Source organism: Electrophorus electricus, chromosome 5, assembly GCF_013358815.1.
Source record: "Electrophorus electricus isolate fEleEle1 chromosome 5, fEleEle1.pri, whole genome shotgun sequence".
Classification (NCBI taxonomy): Eukaryota; Metazoa; Chordata; class Actinopteri; order Gymnotiformes; family Gymnotidae; genus Electrophorus; species Electrophorus electricus.
The window spans coordinates 15572863-15598662 of record NC_049539.1 but is presented as its reverse complement, the minus strand read 5'-3'; the positions used below and the strand labels follow the sequence as shown (position 1 = coordinate 15598662).

Sequence of the window (25800 nt, the reverse complement as noted above, 5' to 3'; positions counted from 1 at the left end):
ATTTACTATGTAGACGTTATTTTTAATAACATTTATTTTCCTATTCTGATTTAGACCTTCACATTTTTCCAAAATGTGGACTCATTTTTTCGTTTCCTAAGGCTTTGTGTGAGGTCTTTGGAGCGCTTTAGAAATGTTTTTGAAATTATTTTGAAATGCTTTGCGGAATTATAATATTGAATTTGTTGTATCGAATATATTCTTGATTTGTACAACTTTCCGTTTATAACTAACAAAATGCTTTCTGCATTATAGAGCAGTAATACATTTCACGATTCTATATGTAATGCAGTTGAAGCTAAGTGGACTACCAATGTATTGCCATAGGTCAACTTGTTTTTGCTAAATTTTGTGATTGCACGTCCAAAACGCTCTGTGATAGACTATATGTATATGTAGTTTTGTTCATCCACTGCTTTCAGACCTTCACGTTTACCCCTTAGTAAAAAAAATAAATAGCGTATCTACGTTATCAGCAGACAGGCCATTCATCAAGTTTATCTATGTCAGTAGCGAGCAAATGTAAATCTTGGCCCTCACTGATGGAAGTAAAACATAAAGGTCTAATGAAAGCCTTTGACAAATCCTGTACCAGCATGGACGTCCTTATTATGTCTTAAGGTTCACTTCAGTTTTGCTATAATGCACACTGTCCGTGACAATCACGAGGCTCAGAAAGACCTCAGCAGTTTCATAACCATAGAAATACGTTATTCATATAGCCTAATAATCTTGTAATAACAAAATGTCTTTGAAGTAATGCTTGACCTGTTTCAGTCAGAAAACCGAATCTGCTAAGGCAACGTATAGGTCTAAATCACAGATTATCATCAAACAACAGATACCACAAAGTTTAGTATTAGCGAAGCAGAAGCTCCCCCTCTCCCGCTCTCCCCCCCCCCCACACTGCACTCTTTCCTCAAGTGATGCGTAACGCTGTCGGCCCTTACCAATGGTACTGATGCAAAAAGTTCAAATATCCAAAGGAACGAGTGGTACAATCTTATTTGATTAGTGCTTTGTTTCTCCACCCGCGTTTATTTATTTTTCTATGAGGACAGACAGCGCAGATACGGACCGTATATAAGTTTAAATAAACCTTATACGCAATAGATGAACATATTTTGCGGTTGTTACATTGTAATAATAATCATAATAATAATAATAATAATAATAATAATAATAATAATAATAATAATAATAATAATAATAATAATAATAATAATAATAATGCTACCTTTGGTGTTATTGCTGTTGTCAGTTTATTTAGTACGTTAGAACCTGAATTCGTATTTTCACCATGCGGTTCGAATTCTTTAACTCTAAGGGAACTGGCTTCGTAAGCTTATGTAGTTGTGGACTTTAAATTATGTGCCAAATTCAAGCTATTTGGCTTAGCATAACTTAATAAGTTAATTTCCACTCAACGTTTCTGTAAAACAATATTTATTCTTATAGTAAAACAAATCGTGTAAAAATATCACACTCCGAGTATACAACTTACCAAATAATGTACATTTTATTACTGATATAAGCACACATTGCATCAAAATTTCCGAAGAATGATTCTTATGAATTTTCATTACAAAGCACAAATTGAAACAAAAAATTTCAGTTCGTCAGACTAAAAAACAACGGTGCCGCGACACAAAATACATTGTTGTAGACAATTATTAAGGTTTGACAGTTTATCTTATTTTTCTGTTAAGACCTTTATCGTTATCCTGAGATACCCTGTGTCGTGATCGCAAATCACTTAAATGAAACGTTTGTGGGGATGTAAGTAGATTGAACTAAATGTTAACATAAATATATATCTTATATTTCACAGCTTGAATATAGGCACAAATATTGGTAATATCCACCATTCAGCTGCGTTTATCAAAACAAAAAATGTACGAACAAAATCAATACAAAAATAATCCTACCTTTAACACAGGAGCGTTTGTGTGTATCTCTTTTTAAAAAACTGAAGTTAAGTTAAGAAATTAACAGCCGCTTGAGCCACTTACAATCCGGTTCGACAGGTTTTCGACCACCGAGTACAAGGATGGTCCTCCGTGCGCGACTCTCGATAGCGGCGGCGCTTGGTTGGGAGAGTGCTGAGATACAAGAGTCGGCGGTGGCACGGAGATCGCCGGGGAAGTCCGTGAGGCACAGTGCGAGTGCGTGGAACTCAGAGAGGTCCCTATTATGCTATCTATGGAAAAGGGTGAACGGTGCACTGGTGATTTAGCCGCAGTCTGCACAGGGGATGAAAGGCCAGGACTCAACGGAGGATAGAAGCGAGAACGGGAAAGCTCGGTTGTGGTTGGCATAAGGGATGGCGCGGGAATCAGAGTTCCTGCATGTCGAGAAGGCGGAGGCGGTTGATGCTGCGGCTGGAAGGCGAAGAGTGCGGAGTGCGAGTGGTACGTTTGCAGCTGAAGACCATATCCGCAGCCATAAGGTCCATAACCATACGCCGCGGCGGCGGGGAGAAAACCCCCGTGGTCCCGGATAAGGTCGGGCGTTTGCTGTCGCTTAAAACGCTTCCGGCGTCGTAGGAAGCTCCCGTTGTCGAACATGTCAGCTGACTCGGGGTCCAGCGTCCAGTAGTTGCCTTTTCCAGGGTTGCCGGGTTCCCGTGGAATCTTAACAAAACAGTCGTTCAACGACAAGTTGTGTCGGATTGAGTTCTGCCAGGCGGGGAACTTTTCCCGATAGTACGGAAATCGGTTACTAATGAAATCGCAAATTTCGCTAAGTGTGAGGCGCTTCTTGGGACTCTGGAGGATCGCCATGGTGATCAGCGCGATATAGGAGTATGGAGGCTTCACCAGAGTGTTCTTGGTCGCTGGTTTGTATGTGTCCCGCGCGGCAGAAACATCCACGCATGGTGGTGAGCCAGAGAGAAGGATTTCGTCATGTATCTGCGCCACCTCGTCTACGTAGGAGCGCGAGTGCCCGTCGCCATCGTCGCCCTCTCCAACCACATCGATGTCGGTCTCTTCCGAGAGCACAGACGCATCTGACATCTCGGAGCTCAGAGTCATGGCTCTCTCGCGGCCGTGTGTTCCCGGTAGGACCACAGCGAAGAGGCAGATTTGGTACTGATTCTGTAACTCACCAACGTCCCTGGTTTGAGAAAACTCATAAGAAGCGCGGAGGAGAGACTCGGACGGGAGGTAAGGCGTGCCCGTGCGTAACTAAAGCCATAGACTTTGGATGGATTGCTAACGCAGTTGAATCGAACGGTAAAGCTCTAGCATTGCATCCACTTGCTAATTCTAGGGTACCATGGGGAGACCCTCCAAAAGGCCAAACCAGGATTCCAAAGAGGGCGGACCTTTCCCTGCGCTATATACCAGCTTCATGATCACATGATAACTAAGCGTCACCACTGTTCTTGAAAAGAGGAAAAATAACATGGGAAAATTGTCTTTACAAAAGGTCTGTCGACAACTGATTAAAGTTATGTTGGATTTTTTGGTGGTTATCATGGTTTCGAGGAAACGTTTTTCTTTAATTTATTTTACTAGAATACTGCTCACTATAATCTACTGACTGTAAGATAGATTTAAGAAGACTTAAGGACATGGTTACTGATAAGATCCTCCCATATTGTTGTTGGATTTTCCCCACAGTGTAGTTAAACATAGCATAGCCTATATATACTGAGGATGTTAGGAGTTAAAATTCATAGCCGGTACTCGGTTCCATGTCTGTCTCGCTGTACATCGGCTTGCGTGACGCTGAAGTGGATCTGGACCCATTTGTAATAGAAAAGAGCTGCTAACTCTCATCAGTCACGCTGATCACGGTAGAGACTGCAAGGTCGAGAAATTCGGGCCACCGCCTTTTACCATTATCGATATTTTCAGTAACACAAATATTACGAACCTACGGATTTACATTTTAAAAGAGTAGGCTATCTGTAAGTTACTTGTAGTTATTATGCAAAAAAGAGAATTAGTCTGTGTTAATACCTTTCTCTCATAGGCAGTATATTTGTTCATAATAATTTTAGATGTCCTCTAAGAGCTACTGGTGTGATCTAAAGACAGCAGACAATGCTTCACGTAGTTACGTATCTTATTATATGATAAGGAGGAGAGTTGCCAAGTTCACAGCAGGCCGGATTTAAATCATGGCAAGTTAGCCAATTTTAACATCTGAAACAGCTATGTTATCACTTTTCGTTTTAGCAAAGTCCAGTATCACAATAGGAATGACTAATCAAATCCGAACACAATTGCTCATCGGAATATAGTAGTTAGTAACATTTTATTTCAAAATGAAACGTTCATTGGTAATATTTTGAACAGAAAAACTGAAAGATTCGAATTTAATGTAAATTTGGGCCTAATCTAAATTAATCTTGGAAGGTTCAGTGATAGGTTCCACTAACACGCAATTACTGGTTATTCACTTATTTTTAACTTTTAAACGTCATCACAATCAAATGTGTTTCGTTCATGCTGGAATGGGATTTCATTTAAAGGCGCACACAAGGCACTGAGCGCCATCTAAACAACTTTTTAATCCTTTCAAATAAAAAAATAAATCAAAGTAGGTTATTAAAAACAATTTGTGGCAGAGGTGATGAAAAATCATTTATCCAAAAAACACATAACTAAGATTAATAAAAAATTCTGCTGTGCCATAAGTAACCCATAAATGAATATGAATAAACGGCAGAAAATAACCTGCAGACGGTAATTATAATTGTATTTTTTATTGCCGAGCTGTGTTAGTTCTGGAGGATGCAGTAGGGGATGAGAGGTAATTTTTGTATGATGAAAGAAACATCTGGAGCGTTTTGATGCCCCTTTTATGGTAACTCCTGTGGTCAGGCTTGTGTATTTAGGCTCGGTTCATTCAACATTTTTACTACCTCTCTGAGTATGACATCGCCATCTAGTGGCTGAATTTCTAAACGTTAACGTCACTTTTAGAGCATAAATATACACACTAATACAAATATTTATTATATAAACAAAAATGTATATTTTGGCCAGTGTATGTATTTTTCTATAAAGTTCTTCACTTTATATATAAATTAAAGTACCAAAGGTATGTGGTTAAGCAAAAGATGACTTAAACAGAGATAATAATTAAATATTGATCCAGTGTTTACTTCAGAACAAAGAAATAATACGAGGATCAATCTTTAAATTAAAACGAGGTTAAACTGGGATAATGGCAGAAACTGCTGATGTGGACTCTTACTGCACGTTGTTTTAACACACGTTTGCGCAACAGCCTAAATGTGACGTATTCTTTATTACATTTGTTCTAGCCTACATTTTTTTAATAAAAGAGCATTATTTAATGACTGTGTATTTAAGTCTTGATCATAAAATAGGAATTCGATTTATTCTATTACACAAAAATATGCAGTTGGAAAACATAACTTTGCACCCAGTTTCCTTGTTTTAAAAAACAGTTGCTTTTAGTAAGCATGTTATCAATGTAGGGTACATATAATCCTTTGCGATTATGAAAAAAACATGTCTTCAATTTAAAAATAAATAAATAAATACATAGGGCGGGGTATAAAACACACAATTTAGGTCCAGCCTACATTAAATCATACAAAGGTACGTGTAAATGCTCACAACTTTATAATTAAGTAATCAAATATTAGAATGCAAACAAGCAATAATGCCTTAGTTTTCTCTATGCTTTGGATTAGTTTTCGATTCTAAAATACACCTTTAAGAGCAGTTGAAATCATGTTCGACAATGCAACATTTAACAAACAAAACCTCTTTTATCTAAATGCAAAGTACAGATTTTTAATTTTTAAGTCACAAGCCAAAGCTTATGTGACCCAATTACCTTGCATCATCTTTGTTGCGCATAATGAATTATATTTAGAGTTTATAAAGCATAGCATATCACGCAGAAACAATTAGAGAACCTGCTCGTCTTATTAGTTTGTGCCTGTTCACACAAAGTGAATCGAGTTCCACAGCACTTACAGAAATGTGTATGACACTGTAGTATGTTAACTATGATATCTGGGGAGACTGGCAGTGACTAGGAGTCGTTTCGTGGATCGTCGCACTGTGGCCTGGTAATGTTTTCTTTAGGCAATATTTGTTCTGTGCGAGATATAGTACATGAAAATGCAGTTGAAGAGCCGGGTCAGGTTTCGTATTGTGGCTAATCCACACATTTCTAAAGTTTCTCCACGCTCCGTGGGATGTGCTCGATCGCTTTCCGTGCCACCGGCGTACTCAGAAAATATTTCGCGGGTGATTAGCTGTCCACACATGGTTACTTGCGGTAACCTGTGAATATAACCGGAACTGGGGACAATCGCCAAAGACGTGATCGTGCCATGCGATTAACATTTATCACATGCACAACAATAGTAAACCTGTTTAGCTAAAATTTGGAGAGTGTCGCATTAGTGCACGGTAATGCCATCTTAAGTGGATAGTGAAGGACTCTTTTAATTCGAATTTATTCGATTACCTGTTTGCGCCACCTACGTCACGGACCTCAAACAATTACATTTTTAAAATTGTTTTGCTTTTTCCCCCTCACATTTACACATTACCAAATAGTACACTATGTTCAGTCAAACTACATAGAAACTCTAGGCCTACATTTCTTTGTTATTAATCCATTTTTTAAAGCAGCGTATAGACACAAAATATGCTATATATTTTTTTAAAATGTACCATCTCATCTCTCGGCAAATATGGGGAAAGACTTATATATGTCAATGGTTAAGATAATTTATTACACATATTTGGGCCTAAATTTAAACGTCAGTCGTTTTACTCGAGTGATTGTCTGAGTTATTAATCAATAATTAACCATATGTTTTGGACTAAATCATGCTATTAATATTAATTGTCCATTGTAAATTTGAAGTGCAGGACTACTAATTAGAGCCCCATCTCCACGTTTGCGTATTTCTGGACAATTTTGTCTATACATTTGTTTCACACGTGGGCTAGGGAAAGTTCAGTGAATGCTGAAGTTTGTACCCCGGTCCACTTTGCCTTTGTACCTAAAGTTTTATAGGGTGCAGCATGGATCAGCTTCCCCTTCTCCAACAGCATTATTGTGCTTTACATTAAATGTCAGTTAAATCATCTGGAAGGCACAAAATATCTGTGTTGGAATCTAAGAAGCTAATTTTATTTGTCTGACAAGCACATTAAAGGCATTTCAGATGCTAGAAGAATGTCAATCAATCTTATTATAATTAGACTTAATATTTTCAGTATTTTTTAAAATGTATTTAATAAAGATTCTATAAGAGTCTTGTAGTATTGTTGCATGATTTGATTTGTGATTTGCATTACATTCACATTACATTCTTATAGGTGACTGGAACTGAGTCATTGTCTATTGCCTCTCTTATGGTTAGTTGGTACAACTGAGTCAATGAGACTTTATTGCTATGCAGCTACTAATCTAAAATCAAGGAACCTCTGATACCTGTCTATTCACAGAAGCCTTTTGAATATGTAAACTTAACTTCAATGTAAAGTTTGTGATTGTGTTCTAATCTAAAAACACAGAGTATCTTTTTTTTTTTTTTTTTAAAGAGAAGCTCCTTTTAGTAACAATTGGATCATTATTTTAAAAGTTTATTAGCCCAGAGCTGATGGAGATGTCAGTGGTATTACAGTGGTCCAGTGGGTGTCGGTGTAAATGTCATGTACTACAGTTGTCCAGTATGTATAAATGCTATGTAGTACAGTAGTCCAGTAGGTGTAAATGTCATGTACTACAGTGGTCCAGTATGTATAAATGTAATGTACTATAGTGGCCCAGTAGGTGTAAATGTCATGTACTATAGGTGTCCAGTATGTGTAAAAGTAATGTACTATAGTGGTCCAGTATGTGTAAATTTAATTCTACCATATTGGTCCAGTATCTGTGTATTTGTAACCTTAACCCTAACCCTAGCTTTAAAAACATAACCAGATTTTTCAAGTATCACTTTTGGCTTAGTAGTTCCTTTTCTGCTTGATGGACAATAACTATTAGGTTAATTTTAAGACTAAAAGGCTGAGAGATTGCCCAGTGTAATACAAGCCCATTTAATGCATATATATTCATTTCGGTCTTTAATAAAAATGTAGAGATGTGTATTAACATTGATTAATTACAAAACCATTAAAAGCTTTCCACGTGATTAATGATTAGGAAAAATGTTTTACGGGCATTTATATTATAAATTAAACGCACAAGAAATGACTGTGTTATATTGCCACACACTGCGTCGCATGTCAGCATTCGCGTCACTTCCGTCACTCTCTCTCGCTTCCATCTTGCTCTCCGCGTGTGTTTGCTGCTAGCGTGCAGGTCAGTGAGGACTTCTAAAATACTCTCTTTCCTGCATAGACACTCCCAGCTTCAAAGCTCAAGGTAAATTAAGTACCTGATTTATCAGACCGGCAGTTATTTCATATGGATCGTCCGTAGAAAGATCACTGAACCGGTAATGGATATGGGCCCGCCGAAGTGTCAGGCCCCGAAAACCATTATGAACATTTAGCAAACCATGCTATCGTTATTCATTCGCTGACATTCGTTAATTACATTTGCTTTAACAAAACTTAACAGCATCATAAGCGACTTTGCGTGAGGCAGTTATAGCTAGATATAATTTAGCGAGTTGTCTAGTTCTAGCTAGTGTGGATGTAATTCAAGTATCAGCACTTTCTTCTAATAGATTCATACTAGCTAAGATAGCTAGTTGTGTGTCCTCTTGTGATTGCAGCCCTTGCAAACACGATTTTATTCAAAGTAGCTGAAGTTATTTCTAACAGTTACCACTTATTGGGTTAGTCATTTCTTTAAGGTCAAAATGAAGACTGCGTTTTAATGGGTACCTTGCTAGCTAAGTAGTTAACTACCATGCTCACAAGATTTGGCGAACCGTTAGCTGGCCGGGCAGCTGGTTACCCCGCACTTGGGCCTGCACGTACTTTTCCTTCATCTTCTTGTTGTGTAAAGGGCGGTTACGGCATAGTTGGTTAGTCAGCTCGCTTATCTAGCTAGTTAGTTGAGTGGGTGTTACTGTTAAAAGTTGTTAGCCGCGTCCGCCGCCGTTTAACTTCTTCGTTGTAGTCCTCAACGCTTTTACTTGCTAGCAAGTAAAACTTCACCAAGTCGTTTCAGACCGCACCCCCTTTACCCATGCAGACTCGCTAGCGAACGCCTGTCTAACTTTGCCCTGTGCACGACCATAATGTTGTTACTCTTTGTATCGCAGATGAAAGAAACAATAATGAACCAGGAGAAACTAGCAAAATTGCAGGCACAAGTCCGCATCGGTGGTAAGGTAAGACTCAAAGTATTTTTGTTTAACGTCATTTTTGTAGTAGGTTAAACTCCTTATTGACTTTTTCTTTTAAATTGTGGCCAGGGAACCGCGCGCAGAAAGAAGAAGGTTGTACACAGAACTGCTACCGCCGATGACAAGAAACTTCAGTTCTCTTTGAAAAAGCTAGGCGTCAATAATATCTCCGGTATTGAGGAGGTGAGGTGTTTGGCAGCATAACTTTGTTCGTTTGAAAACATCACCTTTTTGGAGAGTAGATTGCTATTTGTGTTTTGTTGGTGGGTGGCTATCTGGGCTGATTCCTGCTGGGTCCAGCATGTGGAAGCATGTTCACTAACCCACCATTCTTATTTGCTTGAACAGAATCTGCCTGTCCAATATTAAGACTCTTTGCACTGTGAATTGCAGGTGAATATGTTCACAAACCAGGGAACAGTCATCCACTTCAACAACCCCAAAGTCCAGGCTTCGTTGGCAGCAAACACCTTCACCATCACAGGCCATGCTGAGACCAAGCAGCTTACAGAGATGTTGCCCTCTATCCTCAACCAGCTTGGTGCCGACAGCTTGACCAGTCTGCGGAAACTCGCTGAGGCCCTGCCCAAACAAGGTTTGTGGCACATTAGAAGCAGTACTATCGCTGAAACGAAGGAACTAATTTAAAAAAAAATCTCAAATTAAAACTAATTATGTGCACTAATTTAAACATTTGCTTGCCTTTTTAAACCTTTAGTGTATTTTAAAGGAACAGTATTATATATTCCAAACTCCTCAAATTTGTCTATGCCTATCTGCATTCAGAAATTGGGACATCACTGTACTGCGTGTACTCTTAATAGCGTATGTAGGGAGTTGCTGGAGGTTGAGTTTTCATTTGCCTTTAGTGTGTGCATCATTGAAGTGTTATGCTACCAATGATCTTGGTCTCTACTAGTGAGTGAGGGTAGGGAATAGTGAACAGGCGAGTGGGGGTTGAGGGTATGAGGATTGGGGGTGAGTGGAATTTGTCAGGGTACAGCTGGCTATTGAGAGCATTCTTTAAAAGCAGCCTGTTTTTCTAGACTGTAAGCAGCACCTGGATTACCTCCACTTTCTTTGTGTTCTCTGTTTAAAAGTGTACTACTTTGCGTAACTTTGAAAAATTTTAAACCATGAATTTCCACATCCATTGAAGAGACGGCACCATTCTGTTTGAGAATGGAAATGGATTTGGGAATGTCTCAGGTCGCAGCCACACATCATCTGTGCTTGTGTAGATAAGCAGGTCCAGTGTGCTGCTGCATGACTCATTGAAAAACACTTGTGATAAAACATCTTTATTTTAACGAATAAATGAAGCAAAAAGTGGGGAGGGGGTGTTGGTGAACCTGTTCCAGCTAATTACTATTTTCCTGAATATTTAGATTTTTGTTCCTCAAACTGCCCAAAATGGATCATTTAAAGTTTGATTCAGGCACAGTAAAGTCAGATGTGACACCTTCCAGAGCTGCTGCTGACTCTGCCTCTGTTTGTTGCAGCTGGAGATGGAAAGGCACCTGTGGCAGGAGGAGAGGAAGATGATGATGAAGTTCCAGGTTAGTAAGTCTCTCGAAGGCAGGTTTTCACCATATGGTTGTTGTTTTTTTTTTTTTCTTCCTTTTTCTGTTTTGCCTTCCTAAGCTTATTCATATCTCTAAGACTACTCCTGAGACTGTCTACTGTTTGTTTACCTACCCGCTTGTGCTATTAGACCCTGTGTACATTTGTATTATTCCCAGTTGTATAACTGAAGAATGATTGCCATATGCGATTTTGACTCATTAACGTAAACACAGCATGGCATACCGGGGTCATGGCATAAGAACGATATCAGGAGGTCACATTGGTGGTGTAGGCTAGTCATGACATGGGGCAGTATTTATTGCTAGTATTGTTTGAGTTTTGGAAAGCTGGCTTTGCTTTTCGAAGAGGACCAAGGCCAGCACATGAGGTTGCCATTACAGTTCTGCTCCGGCCTCAACCGGACCGCCTCCTTGCAGTAACCCAAGTCCAGCGAATGTAACAAAAGATTACGTCCGCTGCACTCCAGTGGGGTCGCCGTGTGCGATGACAAGGGGTTAACGTCTCTTGCCATCATGCTGTTACTGAGGCTTGACCTTTCTTGGTCCCTTATGAAAACAATCTGACGTAAGGGGCCCCTGCTGTGAGTGATTTGGGGTCTGACACCCCGGAGCTGAACAGTGGAAGTTCCATTTATCAGATTTCATCTTGGAAAAGGCAATCCGCCTTTGATCCGTAGCGTTTACCTTTTCACAGCTGCAGACCTGTCCAATCTCTTAGCGCTCATGTTTGTCCATGCGTGCATGTCAACTCGTGATTGTCGGCGATGGTGTGAAATACCTCGCATCATGTTTCATATAAACACTAGCAGGTCTAGCAAAAATTAGATTTAATTCTTGTCACTCTTGATTAGGTGGTTTGTGGTATTTCGAAGCGTGACCTTGGCCCTACAATTCTTACAAGCTGGCCTTCTTTCTCTCTCCCTTCAAGTATTCCAGCCAAGGGTCATGGAACACACAACCTTATTTGTAAATTCTCATTCATTGCAGATCTTGTGGAGAATTTTGACGAGGCTTCGAAGAACGAGGCTAATTAAGCTGAATGGAGGCACAGACAGACAGACAGAGATGGAGTCTCCCATCTCAGCTGGGACACGTTGGACTTTCTTTTTTTTTCTTTTTTTTTTAACCCCACTCTCCCCACTCCTTTTGGGCAGTTTTCCTTTTTTTCTTTTATATATTGTGACTGCAGCCCTTGTTTCTCTTCTTGTGCACTGCTATGTCTACCCTATGTCCAAGCTGAGAGCGAGAGATGTTTACCACATCACGCCCAGTGGTGTGGGTAGCGTGGGCCCTAGGACATCCTACTCGTCTCCCTGTTATTGAGGCTCACTCCTTTTGAGGCCTAGCTGAAGCCAACATCTGGAAATAAACATTTGCTATGTACAAGCTTATTAAATACACTGCCTTGTCTATATATTTGTCATTCTATTTTTTATTTTATATATATATGTGCTGCTTATGATGTAGATTTGGTGTCAAGCTCCCCACACATCTTACTTGGTCATTGATGCTTAATGATACTAAGGACAGTTGGGGAGTTTTACAGCATTTAGTTTTTGGTCTGCTTCATGTTTTTGAGGACAAGAATGACTTCCTATGAGAATAGCTTTATTTTTGGTAGTGTGTATCTTTTCCACAGGTGACTGAACAAAGTAATAAGGTCTAGAATAGTATTCAAAATATTTAATGTCTTATTGCAGCAGACTTGTTAGCTTTCATCAAAAGGTTAAAACCAGACCGCCCTTAATTGGAACTATTAGATTACTGTTAACATTTAACAACTAAGAATTGCATGGTCAAAGCAGACTTATGTTTACTGGCCTTACTGCATTTTCACTAGTTCAAACCAATGTAACTTAAATGAAGCACCCAAAATTCAGTTAGTGAAATTAAATGTTACTGGATATTACTTGGTACAAAACTGATCTAAATGAGTATATATTTTATACTATGGCAAAAATAACGTGCACTTTTGTTTGTTCTTCTGCCTGTTTAAGTTCAAGTGATATTGTACTATTGGCTGCCAAATTTTCTTACAAAATGGAACAAGTTAAAAGACAAGAAGTAGTTGGGTTTATGAATCATTTTATACAAAAACCTACATGGTCAACTGAATACACCAACACACCAATGATAGCTAGCCATATCAAAATAAATATGTGCAGTATTCAATGGTTTAAAGATGCCCTCACATTTTTTCAGTTGTCATGACACCAATCCTCAGGGTAAAGGGGAATCAGTGTCAAAACAAAAACATGAAACTTTGGACAAAGTAGTTTGAATAGCTTGAGTAACTAATGTAAACATGCAAGATAATGAACTGTCCATTTCATCTGCCTCTTAACTGAACACAGCAATATTCAGCTTCATAACTGTTTTCTGCTTTCCAGCTTCTTTCTTCCTTAGTCACACCTACTCTTTAATTCCTTGCAACAGCTTCAGCAGATGAGCTTCCATGACCTGTTGAACTGAAAGAAGACATCACAAATGAAAGAAGGGTGCCTCAGTCTTCTAGGACATTTAAGTGAACGAAACACACTCCCCATGCGCACGCAAAATTAAGCATTCACACTATACTGGTGAGACATGGGGTATTTAGCCAAAACAGGTGAGTAATAAGCCTGTAATCATAAAGGTATGCAAATCTACAAAACTTTTAAAACCAGTTTACTTCTACTTGAGTAATATTTTTGAAGAAAGAAACCAACTTTTATGCCAGTTATATTCACTCGCATTGTTTTTAGTAACTTTCTTTGTTACACAATTGTTATGCTGGTACTGTGTTCCTTGGTTGGTGATTTCTACTGGAGACATTTCATACATGATTATGTTTTTTAGGGCACTCTAACCAGCCCCAGTGGGAATTTACATTGTTCAGAGTTTTAGTTAAATGCAGGCAGTTGAAAACTATAGTTACCATGCCTATGGCCCATTGCTACAGCCATATCCATAGCATTGAAGCCTGAGTCAGACTCTATGGTTGGGTCAGCTCCATTCTCTGTTCAAAGTATGAAACGTGTAATAACACAGGCATTTACTATTGGAATCTCTAATATTGTAAAAGCTATGGTAATGAAAAAAGTTTATACAAGTTCAATTCACTGCACTTACCCAAGAGGATTTCTACACAGCAGACATGATTACCATGTACAGCGTAAAGTATAGGGGCACCCCCATTCTATAAACACATAAGCATGACCATAGCTGTAACTCCAATCCCATCTCAAAGTGAAAATAGCAGAGAATCTATTCCCCCCCCCCCATTTTCTTCAAAGCTGTATATATAAAAAATGTTCCACTATATAGAATTTTTAAAAATTACCTACCCAGTCATACTCATTAACATCCACTCCACAGTCAATGAGCATTCTGACAATGTCTGTGTACCCCTTACTGCAGGCTAATGACAATGCACTTTCTCTGCCCTTAGCCAAAATGTGGGGGTCTGCACCCTACAAAAAGAATACCAGTATGTTAGGAACGTGCACATGCAGAGTGATGAGTAAACGTGAATTTTGGTGTGCGTTTGAACCCACTGCACCAGACGTTCATGGTTCAGCGGAGTAACAGGTTCTCACGGTCATGTTGGGTTTTTTTTTAGGTCCTACATGTTGCACTCACACTCTGTAGCAGGAACTCCACCACAGCAATCTGGCCATGAGCTGCTGCCCACATGAGTGGTGTAAAGCCCTCTTCATCCTGCAGGTTTATCACGGACTCTGTGATTGGCCGAGACATGAACAGGTTAGATTCATAATGGGCCATGCATTAATTCATTCTTATGTGATTACACAAGCCAGACCTTGCTCTATTCGACTGGCTAGAAACACCATTTCTCCTTGTGCTGCAAGTTGATGAATTGATAGAGCTGGGGTAAAAAAAAAAATAGTAGTAATTATAAAAACAATATACCTTTACTGTACACACTGAAATATTTGAAAAATCTGTTTCAGTCGTATTTGGTGTTGAAATTATGTAAACTCTTATCATAGCAAAGGTTTGCACGATGGGCTTGTCTAAAACGCTATGAATTTTGACAATTACTGAAGACCCAAAGGCAAGAGAATGAAAAGCTCACAGTGAACAAGCAGCGGGGTTGAGGAGACTTCATTGCCACGGTGTTTGTTGGTCAGAGTGGTCGACTGTTTTATCGGTGAGAAGTGCTTCGTTGTGGATGGCGTGTATACATGCCTAACCTGGATTCCAGGGGATGGGGAGGTCTGGATGTTGCATTCAGCTGGATATAGAAATAAAGTAAGTCTGTCCATGAGGCAAAGGGAGCACATTATTTGCAAGCTGCAACACTTCCACAATCAGCTGGGTTCTCTGCCTTACCTTTAAACAAGACTGAGGCTACCTCCAGGTCAGAGTTCACCTGGTCTTGGATGTTCTTGCTGTCTTCCTCATTCAGTGACTTGACGAACCGAGAGCACACGTTCATGTCGAAGCGGTTGGGTAAGATGAATTTAATGCCCATGGCCACATTTTGCGAACTGGTGTCTTCCACCGGGCCAACGCTGACGGGAGGCTCCACTTTGATGTTGGCCATCTCGGGCAGTGGGCACATGCCTTCCATTTCTTCTGATGCCATTATGTTATGTGTACAATGAACGTCCACAGATGGTGTGCTTATAAACAAGGTAAGTTAGTTCTTGACAGTGAGCATGTATGATGTTTAACGCTACATAAACAAATCAGGTTTGTATCCTTAAAAAGAAACAAGACAGATTGAATGAGAGGACAGAAGTAACTGGTCAAGTAACATGGTTAGGTCTGGCCACATACAGGTAAGCAATATTGCACATACAGTAAGATTAGATTAACTCTGTTTGATGAGGAGACCCGTAGCTAGCTAGCCAGCCAGCGCTGGCTGTCACCAAGGGAGACCTTACCTATATTAACTAATTCGATCATCTTGCAAAGTAATGGAAGACCGTATACTTTGAGAAAGTAGGGTAGCTTTAAGAAACCGATAGCTACAGTTTGCTAGCTATGTTTTAAAAACATTACAAATACATTACAAAGCAACGCAAAATATATTATAGGCAACCGCCAATAGTGAAGGTCCTCACTGTATCTTAATTGTAGCAACATGCCTTCATATGTTTCATAGTTGTGAATGTCTAGGCAGCTTGTTAGCTAGCTAACGCTACATGTCGCACCAAAAACGATGTCGGTTAAGATTCTTGTTTAAATTAATGGATACTTTGCCAAGTTAAGCAGCTAAATGTAACGCTCGCATTCAAATGACCAACTGCCAAATGTGTAAAAGCAGAGCTATCTCACCAAACCGAGTTAGCTGTTAGCTAACTACTATACAAAAATCCGGTTACATAGCTAGCCTTAGCTAGCTAATAAGCAAATAGGCTGTTTGGCCCGCCTCTATGGCAGATCACCTCAGTAGCTATATATTTACATTTCTCGAATTGCAACCATGTCATGCTTACCTTAATAGATTACAGGTTATCGCCTATTAGAGCTTTGATACCCTATACGGTGATTGTTCAACAAGCAAGTACTTGTGTTATTGTTTTGAAACGCCTTATTGTTTCACGAATTCTAAGTCAATAAAGTTTTTTCAAATATTTTTTTTTTTACATAGGTTTTTTTTTGTACCCGACTTGGATCATAGTAAGATTCAAAATCTAATTATTTATTTGTTTGTTCTTTTAAATACATAAATAATATCAAATAAAATTAGCTTAATATGCAATTACATTTAGATGAAATCACATTTTCACAAAATGACATGTTGTACTGAACCACGTGGAAGGTAAAAACTTTCTAGATAGCAATCTTCGAAAAGCTGTCAAAACAAACAACCAAACAAATATTCTACATACATATTCACATTTTGTTGCAAATTGTCACAGTTTGATATGTTCAGTTGCAAACAGTTCATAAATTATATGCAATGTGCAGTGAATTACAGAAAAAAAAGCTCCAAAGTGGCTTTTTCTTGGGGGAAGATCAGAAATTACAGTCCACTTGTTCCTGAATTCTGGATCTTGGTACTGAAGGAAGTTGAATCTGGCAAACCAAATTTGTCTTTAAGAATGTTTTTTTTCATTGATCCAGTGAGGTAAGGTCTTCAGAAATGGGCAACAACAATCCAAAAAAAGATGGTCAAAGATTATGGGAAAACAGCTCAATTCTATTAAATATTTATAGTTAATATAATTTACATTTACATTTACGACATTTGACAGATGTTCTTATCCAGAGTGACTTACAAAAGTGCTTTGTCATCTACTCATAGAATGCATCCTAGCTAGGTTAGAGTCCAAGATGCTATTGAACTAGAATGCTGTTGAAATACAGGGATCAGTGCTGATGTATAGAAGTGCAAAACATGTAAGATCTGTAACAGACAAAAGGTGTAATACACAGTACCCTACAATAAGTAGAGTTTTAGATAGTCAACACAGGAGTAGGATCAGTGGTCATTTAAATTTTCCACAAATAGATGAGTCTTCAGTCTGCATTTGAAAACTACAAGGGACTCTGCTGTCCAGACAGCCAGCGAAAGTTCGTTCCACCATCTGTGAGCCAGGATACAGAATAGTCTCGATGCTTGTGTTCTATGAGACTTGAAGTATTTCAAGCCAAGCCATACGTGAGGTTCAATGTACTTGAAGTACGGATTGGGCTTTGACCATTGGCATCATATATGGAGGGGCTGGTCCATTTTTCAAGTTTCAAGTTTCAAGTTTGGTTTATTTGTCACATACATAGTCATATACAGTATAACTCACAGTGAAATGGTTTTTAGCTTTGTAAGTAATTATCAAGGTTTTAAATCTGATGCCTGCAGCTACTGGATGCCAGTGAAGGGAGTGCAGCAGCGGAGTGATGTGTGAACTTTGGAAAATTGAAGACCAGTTGTGCTGCTGTATTCTGGATAAGTTGTAGAGGTCTAATGGCAAGTAGTGAGTTGCAGTAGTCCAGCTTTGAGATGACAAGAGACTGCACAAGTACCTGGGCAGCTTCCTGAAAGAGAAAGGGTTGAATCATTTGTATTGAGGAGAAATTTGCAAGACTGGGTCAGATAAAATGGGTTGAGAATGACAACTGGTTGTTAAAAGTTATGCCCAGGCTATGAGCAGCTTCAGATGATGATACCAGGGAGTTCTCGAAGAAAACTGTGAGGTCATGGTAAGGGCTGGGAGTTCCTGGGGTGTACCGAAGCTCAGTTTCTAGAAACCTGTGTGTGGGAGGGTAGGAAAGAGTTAAATTAAATTAAAAATTAATTGGGTGTCATCAGCATAGCAGTGGTAGGAGAAGCCATGGGAAGATATTACATCACCAAGAAAATGAGCATACGAAGAGAAGAGGGCCTAATGGGACACTGGTGGAAAGTCTACATGGATTGGCTGTGGATCCTCTCCATGTTACCTGATAGGACTGTAATTCCAGATATGCCTGAAACCATTTCCATGCAGGGCCAGTCAAACCAAGGCTGGAGAGAATAGAAAGGAGAATGTTGAAGTTTCTCTATCACTGTTATGAGGGCTGTTTCTGTTGAATGTGCCGGTTTGTAGCCAGACTGATTGTGATCACGGAGCTGGTTCTGGTTGAGAAAAAGAGATAATTGATTATAAACTGTTCATTCAAGAGCACCGGTTACGTTGGCGTCATCAAGCATGGCCTTATTAAGAATTGGTACATCATTAGATACAACAATGTTGACAAAGAATATGCATTCTTGTTTAATTAACAGAAAAGAAACTTTCTTACTGATACTAGAATTCTACTATCAACTGTATGTGGATTCAAAGAATAAAAGTCATCCAGGACATCTAGCTCGAAAATATCCATTTCAGAATAAATGCTATCCACAAGCTCATAGCATCTTATATGCCAACAGAGTCTCACTATAAAAGTGTCGCTGTGATGACTTTCTCAACCACACCTCCCAAACATCTACACATCAATGTATTTGGACCCAGTTTGACCTCACTCAGAAGCACTCAGATTTTGTCATCACACAACTTTAGTCAAAAGTGTTACTTTCATCCACCATATTGAATGGCAATGCCATTGCATTGCATGTTTTTGATTTTGTTGTCAACTTATGAGCTTTTTTTATAGATAGAGCTTTTTGTGGTACATGACTGAGACAAGAAGCTATTTGACTGGAAGACGTTTTGACTGGAGTGACTGATATGGAGAATTCCTACCAATGGCTGGAAGGCAGGAATGAAAGACAGTACAGAGGCACTAATCATGGCTGCACAGCGTTAAACCCAAAGTCAGTATCAATGGATCTACCACACCAGGCAGGACCCCAGATGCAGGTGGTGCAAAGATGCCCCTGAGACAATCCAGCACGTAGTAGGTGGACACCCTGAGAAGAGCAAGATTTATTAAGGACAGATCCATAATCAGAGTCATTTGTACATTCCATGGTCACAGAGCCAATGCAGGGAGTATGGGAATACATTGTAAAACACAACACAACACAAGACAGACTATAACAAAAATAACAAGCAATCACATACAAGGCATGGATTAAATCTATCAGAGGTAGAGCACATACAAAAGACACATGGAATCACAAATGACCAGCAAACTAAGAGGAAAAACACAGGGTTTAAATACATGGTATAACAAGAACTAAACAAGATACGGTTGCTACAACTGAAAGGCAGGGAAAGTTAAACAAGGAGCAGAAGAACAAGGAAGCAAAGCAAAATGAAGACATGAGACAGGATTACCATGACGACAGGATGTTAGGGAGGGACCAGTCATGATAGTACCCCCCCCCCCCTCCCCGGGAAGCCCACGGGCATCAGGAGACACAGGCCAGGCCAGGATGGGTGGGAACCACAAGGCAGAGGCAGCAGGAGACACAGATGGGAGCGAGACGGGTGGGGAGCATGAAGCAGATGAGACGGGAGGAAGGTTTGAAGGGTTGGCAGTGATTGGCAGTGGGACTGGGAGGTCCGGAGGCGTGGCTGTGGCTGGTGGCAGCTCCAGGAGATCTGGAGACACGGCTGCGGTTAGTGCCAGTGGGTTCAGTAGGTCTGGAGGCAATCAGCAGAGGCAGGTCCAAAAGGTCTGGAGGCATGGCCACAGGAACAGACCTGGTGTGAGAAACAGGCAGAACTGGTAGAGCGGCATCTGTCATACTGGGAGCATGAATTGGCTGGGCAGCATCCTTCATTTTCTTATTTTCTACATTATATACATGAATCTTACCAGTTATTCGTATTGCTGCCTCACACTTTATTATAAAACAGAACTTTGTGTTGTTACTTTTGCCAACTGTGGGATGAAGTAAGAGTTTTAAATATATATATATAAGTAAAGATAAAGATGCCTTAGGGGAAGTTAGCAAGCCTTCAACTCCGGCACTACATCCCTCGCAGCGAATGGGTGACGTTACGACCAAATAGCCAAGCTTCGACTTGCCCACCGGAGCACTACACATCCCCAATTCGCATGTCCAACAGGTTTTCCCCACTTAGCTAGGCCTTTAGGGACATCATCAGCAGCAGTTAGCTGTATACTGAGGGCAAGGGCGCCAGACATTGCAGGTAATCTTATGTTTTTAAGCAAGCATAGGTTCTCTAAGATAGTCATTCACGTAGGAGCTAACAATATATGCCTTTGCCAGTCAGAGATTATTAAAAATAATATTGCAGAGGTTTGTCAATTAGTGAAAGTGATGTCCGATGCTGTAGTATGCTCTGGTCCCATCCCAATGCGGCGCAGCAATATAATGTACAGCTGATTATCTTCGCTGAACTGCTGGATGTCCAAGTAGTGCTCACAAAACAATATGGGGTTAATAGATAAATGGACCACATTTGTGGGCAAGCCTGGCTTTGTAGGGTGGGATGGTATCCATCCTACCAGGGAGGGCGCTGCTCTCCTTTCCTGTAACATAAGCCATATTCTAGTTAATCAAGACCTTCTAGGTCAATGACAAGAGAGGAGGCCAGATAGCAGACAAAGAGGCTAAATCAACCATCTCTTGATCACTATGAGACATCACCCAAGGTTCATCATATTGACACTGGTCCTGTTCCCTGAACTGAGCCGAAATATAGAAAACAAAGAAAAACATGTCTTAATAACCTAATTAGTATTAAAGTAACTGATTCGCAGAACACTGCCTGAACCTTTCATCTAAAGCTGGGTTTACTAAATGTTAGCTCCCTAACATCTAAAGTGCTCATAATAAGTGAAATCCTAAGAGATCATAGATTGAATGTACTTTGTCTAACAGAAACCTGGATCAAGCCAAATGAGTACTTAAATGCTTTAAACGAAATTTGTCCTTCTGGCTACAGCTATGTACACCACCCTCATCTAATTGGCCGTGGAGACAGCATTGCAGTTATTAATACTGACACATTAGGGATAATCCAAAAAGCTGGTTATGATTTCGAGTCCTTTGAAATTATTTTTACTAGCATTAATGATGTAGCCAGTGATAAGAAGCCAGCCTCTTCCACTAACTGTCATCTACAGGCCATCAGAACCTTATTCAGAATTTATTAACAAATTTGCAGATTTCCTCTCTAATCTCTAGATTACACTAGTAGAAAGAGCCATTATTGTTGGTGATTTCAATATTCACTTTGGTAGTGTGCAAGACCCTCTGAGATTGGCCTTTAGTTCTATATTAGAATCAATTGGTTTCACCCAATGTATAAAAGAACCCACACACTCTGGTGGACATACGCTTGATTTAGTACTGACATATGGTGTAGGCATAGAGGACATAGTTATACTACCAATACTGTTGCCATCTCAGACCATTCCCTCATTTCATTTGAACTACATATGAGCCACAATTTAGTAACCTCGCCTTGCTATCACACCAGATGCATGATCACGTCAGTCACTGCATCTACATTTATTGTGAATCTCCCATACTTATCATTTGCAACTAGGATACCCTCAAACCTCATGGAACTTAATCAAATGATTGAATGTTTAGAATCAGAATTCCACTGAACACTCAATGTTGTTGCTCCATGTAAGAATGGAAAAAAATAGGGACAAAAAATTAGTACCTTGGCATAATGTTCACATTCACTATTTAAAACAAAACACTTGAAAAATAGAACATAAATGGTGCCACACTAAACTTGTAGTCTTCCAGCTTGTATGGAAGGAGAGCCTTCTGAAGTATAGAAAGACACTTATTACTGCTTGAACAGCTTATCTCTTTACCCTAATAGAAAATAACAAAAATAATTCTAGATTTTTATTTAGTACAACTGCACATCTTACTAGGAATAAAACTGACACCAGTGCTCAGATTACAAAATCACATAGTAGTAATGAATTCATGAATTTCTTCAATGAGAAAATTAAGCACATTAGAGATAACATTCAGAGTATTAACATCACATCGGTCAGTTACTTGGAGATCAGATCAACCAAGACCAAAGGACTTTAGAATCCTTTACACATATCCATGAGCCAGAATTTACATCTCTGATCTGCTCAAAATCCTCCACTTGCTTACTAGATCCACTGCCCACACACTTTCTTAAGAAAATCCTACCTGAATTAATTGAACCTTTACTACATTTTAAAAACTCATCCTTGAACATTGGCTACATCCATAAATCATTCAAATTAGCAGTAGTCAGACCTCTTATCAAAAAATCTTACCTCAATCCATGTCAGCTGTCAAACTACAGGACAATCTCTAACCTTTATTTCCAAGACCCTAGAAAAAGCTATAGCTCAGCAGCTAAGATCATAACTGAATCAGAACCAGATACATGAATTCTTTCATTCAGGGTTTAGGCCTCATCATAGTACAGAGCCAGCACTGATTAAAGTAGTTGGTGACCTGTTGTTGGCTTCTGACCAGGGTTATGTCTCATTGCTTATATTGCATGATCTGAGTGCAGCATTTGACACTATAGATCACAACATCTTTCTAGACAGACTCGAAAATGTTGTTGGGATTTGGGGAATAGCTCTTTCCTGGATTAAAATTTATCTAGCCTGTCTCTACCAGTTTGTTAACATAAATGGAGACTTCTCAGCATACAATAAGGTTAGCTATTTAGCTGTTCTAGGGCCTCTTCTTTTTTCTTTATATATGATACCTCTAGGTGACATTATAAGTAAATACTGTGCTAGTTTCCAATGCTATGCTAATGATACTCAGCTATATGTCTAAGCCAAACCAGAAGACATATTTCATTTTAGCATCATTTTAGGAATGCATAGAGAATGGCACACACTGGATGTTGAGAATTTTTCTCTCAGTTAATCCTGACAAAACAGAGGTATTAGGCCCAGAAACAGCTAGGTCCTTGCTATCTTATTACTCAGTGAACCTCAATGGTCTCCCAATCACATCTTCTCTAACAGTTAAAGTAAATCTTGGAGTGATTATGGATCCCAGTCTCTCGTTCAAAGATCATGTAAATAATATTTCTAAGACTGCCTTTCTCCACCTCAGAAACATTGCAAAGATTAGGAACATACTCTCCTCACAAGATGCAGAAAAGCTAGTCCATGCGTTAATCACTTCAAGATTGGACTACTCTACTGCCTTACTATCTGATTGTATCACCTAAGTGCCTAAACAAGCTCCAGCAGTCAGAGTTCTTACAAGAACTAGAAAATTTGATCACATCACTCCTTAGCTACTTTACACTGGCTCCCAGTAAAATTTTGCATTGATTATATAATAAGTCTAATGACCTACAAAGCACTGAATGGTCTTGCCCCACATTACCCTAGAGAACTCCTAGTGTATTATGACCACCACGTCTGCTTAGATCAAAAGGTGCAGGCTCTTTACTAGTACCAAGAATAAGAAAATCTACCGCAAGGGGCAGAGCTTTTTCTTACAAAGCTCCCACTCTATGGAATAACCTTCCTTTAAAATGTTCGAGACTCAGACAGTCTCAATAATATTTAAGGCTAGGCTGAAAACCTGAAAATCTGTACAGTCAGACATTATTTATTAATTTCCCATCTTAGGTAAAGATGTAGATCTGGGGGTCTGTGGGCATTGACAATTATGGTAAACTGGGATGTTATAATGCAGTCACTTCACCTTTCTTTTGTCGCTCAAGTTTGTTGACTGAGAGTGGCTGATGTTCCAGGGTGCCCTCACACCTGTGGTTCCTTCTGGCTCCATCCTTTTAGCTCTGCTGCCATAGCTAGATCTGCCAGAGTCTATCTTTGCACATTATAGTTCCATAATTTACACATCCCCGTACCTGGACATATCTAGTAATCTTTTCTCTCGTTCTGCTGAGGTACACATACCCCTGATGTCATGATGCTACTGAGCCTCAACCCATCTCAGCCACCGTGGCTACTCCCACCACCCCCTGCCATGGCTACTCCCTCAGAATACCAATGCGGCATGGCGATATAACTTACAGCCAGTTGTCTTCACTAAACTGCTTGACGTCCAAGTGGTCTTCACAAAACAATGTCGGGTTTATACATAATTAGAACACATTCAAGGGCAAGCCTGGCCTTTAAGGGGGGGATGGTATCCATCCTACAGAAAACACATTTTCTGAATAAACTGTATTTAGCCTCCATGTCTTTGGGAGATTCAGGTAATGATGAAATTTCACTCTGATGCAGTGCTGAAAAACTAGTGACAAATTTTGCATTGCTAACATTCTAGCTTGATATTTAGTAATAAAAAAAAAAGTGAGCACCGAGTACCAGATGTAAAAAATGGTTTCTAAATAATAAGTTATATATTCTCCTGGTTATCCTGCATGTTCTTCAATATCTACCTGCTTCAATCTTCTCTTACTTGAAGGCACCTTTTCTTCCTCATGTTTCATATATTGAAAAGGAAGCTAAGAACCATCTTTTTATTATGCCACTTTACAATACCATAAATACCATCTACACGGGGCCATAAATATAATTATACATTACTATAGAAATGTGACTTTACTTCACATAAAATAATAAATCACACTGCCGTATACATATAGGCCTACTAGTTCAAGTTGAAGTTCGGTTTATTCGTCACATACATAGTCATACACAGTATAACACGCAGTGAAATGGTGGAGAGTGCTCTGTCCAAACTGAGGAAGAGAACCAGGGGTGCATAGAGAAAAAATATATATATACAGATAAATATATATCTTCTATGTATGTACAAAAATATATTAACAATGTATGTACAATATATGTATATTATGATTATATACACAATGTACAATGTATATGGTTGGGTATATATGTACACAATCTACAGAATGTACAGATCCATTTTGTATAATACCATATCTACAGTTGTTGTGTAACAGGTTAATTGAGTATAAATCTAAATCTATATATACAGATGTACAGATATACAGTCATGTTACGTGGTGGTGGTGGTGGTCCCCACATTTTATCAGTTTCCCTGATTCAAGGCCCGAATGGCCTGTGGGAAGAAGCTCCTCTTCAGCCTCTCTGTCTTGGCCTTCAGGGATCGGAAGCGTCTCCCTGACCTCAACAGAGTTTGGCACCGCTTGTGGTAGATGGTCTGCAGGTCAGGAAGTTCTGAGTGAGTGATGCGCTCTGCTGAACGCACTACCCTTTGGAGTGCTTGTCTGTCCTGCTTGGTGCTATTCCCAAACCAGACTGTGATGTTCCCCGCGAGGATGCTCTCGATAGTGCAGGTGTAGAAGTTCCGCAGTACCTTGGAGGGCAGTCTGAAGTCCCTTAGGCATCTGAGGTGGTAAAGACGCTGACGAGCCTTCTTTGCCAGGGAGCTGGTATGGCGGGACCAGGACAGGTCCTGCGAGATGTGAACACCAAGGTACCTGAAACTATCTACTCTCTCCACCGTGGTTCCACTGATCCTCACAGGTTGGTAGTGCCGCTCCTGCTTCTTGCTGCAATCCACGATCAGCTCCTTTGTCTTACTGACGTTTACTATACCACTTTCTA

At 39.6% G+C, this 25800-nt stretch overlaps 3 protein-coding genes across 5 annotated transcripts; 1 reads left to right on the top strand and 2 right to left on the bottom strand.

Moving 5' to 3' along the window:
* Positions 1-1452: 1452 nt before the first annotated feature.
* On the bottom strand, positions 1453-3267 carry foxd1 (forkhead box D1). Its single transcript, XM_027007948.2, has one exon. It carries the CDS (start codon positions 3033-3035, stop codon positions 1989-1991), a length of 1047 nt encoding a protein of 348 aa, XP_026863749.1. The 5' UTR covers positions 3036-3267; the 3' UTR covers positions 1453-1988.
* A 4965-nt stretch (positions 3268-8232) lies between these two features.
* Positions 8233-12311, top strand: btf3 (basic transcription factor 3). 2 transcript variants are annotated; one of them, XM_027007940.2, is made up of 6 exons: positions 8233-8316; positions 9230-9298; positions 9383-9496; positions 9707-9908; positions 10816-10872; positions 11887-12311. In XM_027007940.2, exons 2-6 carry the CDS (start codon positions 9230-9232, stop codon positions 11931-11933), a joined length of 489 nt encoding a protein of 162 aa, XP_026863741.1. In that variant the 5' UTR covers positions 8233-8316; the 3' UTR covers positions 11934-12311. The 2 variants fall into 2 exon arrangements, with proteins under 2 accessions (XP_026863741.1, XP_026863740.1); XM_027007939.2 differs by having other exon boundaries at positions 8269-8379.
* Positions 12104-16466, bottom strand: ankra2 (ankyrin repeat, family A (RFXANK-like), 2). Of its 2 annotated transcripts, none has more exons than XM_027007937.2 (9): positions 16347-16466; positions 15235-15606; positions 14978-15136; positions 14702-14767; positions 14521-14618; positions 14226-14351; positions 14011-14077; positions 13817-13897; positions 12104-13367 (listed from the first exon to the last, which is right to left on the bottom strand). In XM_027007937.2, the coding sequence occupies exons 2-9, from the start codon at positions 15488-15490 to the stop codon at positions 13312-13314; spliced, it is 909 nt and encodes a 302-aa protein (XP_026863738.1). In that variant the 5' UTR covers positions 15491-15606; positions 16347-16466; the 3' UTR covers positions 12104-13311. The 2 variants fall into 2 exon arrangements, with proteins under 2 accessions (XP_026863738.1, XP_026863739.1); XM_027007938.2 differs by having other exon boundaries at positions 15235-15527.
* Between the last annotated feature and the right edge of the window lie 9334 nt (positions 16467-25800).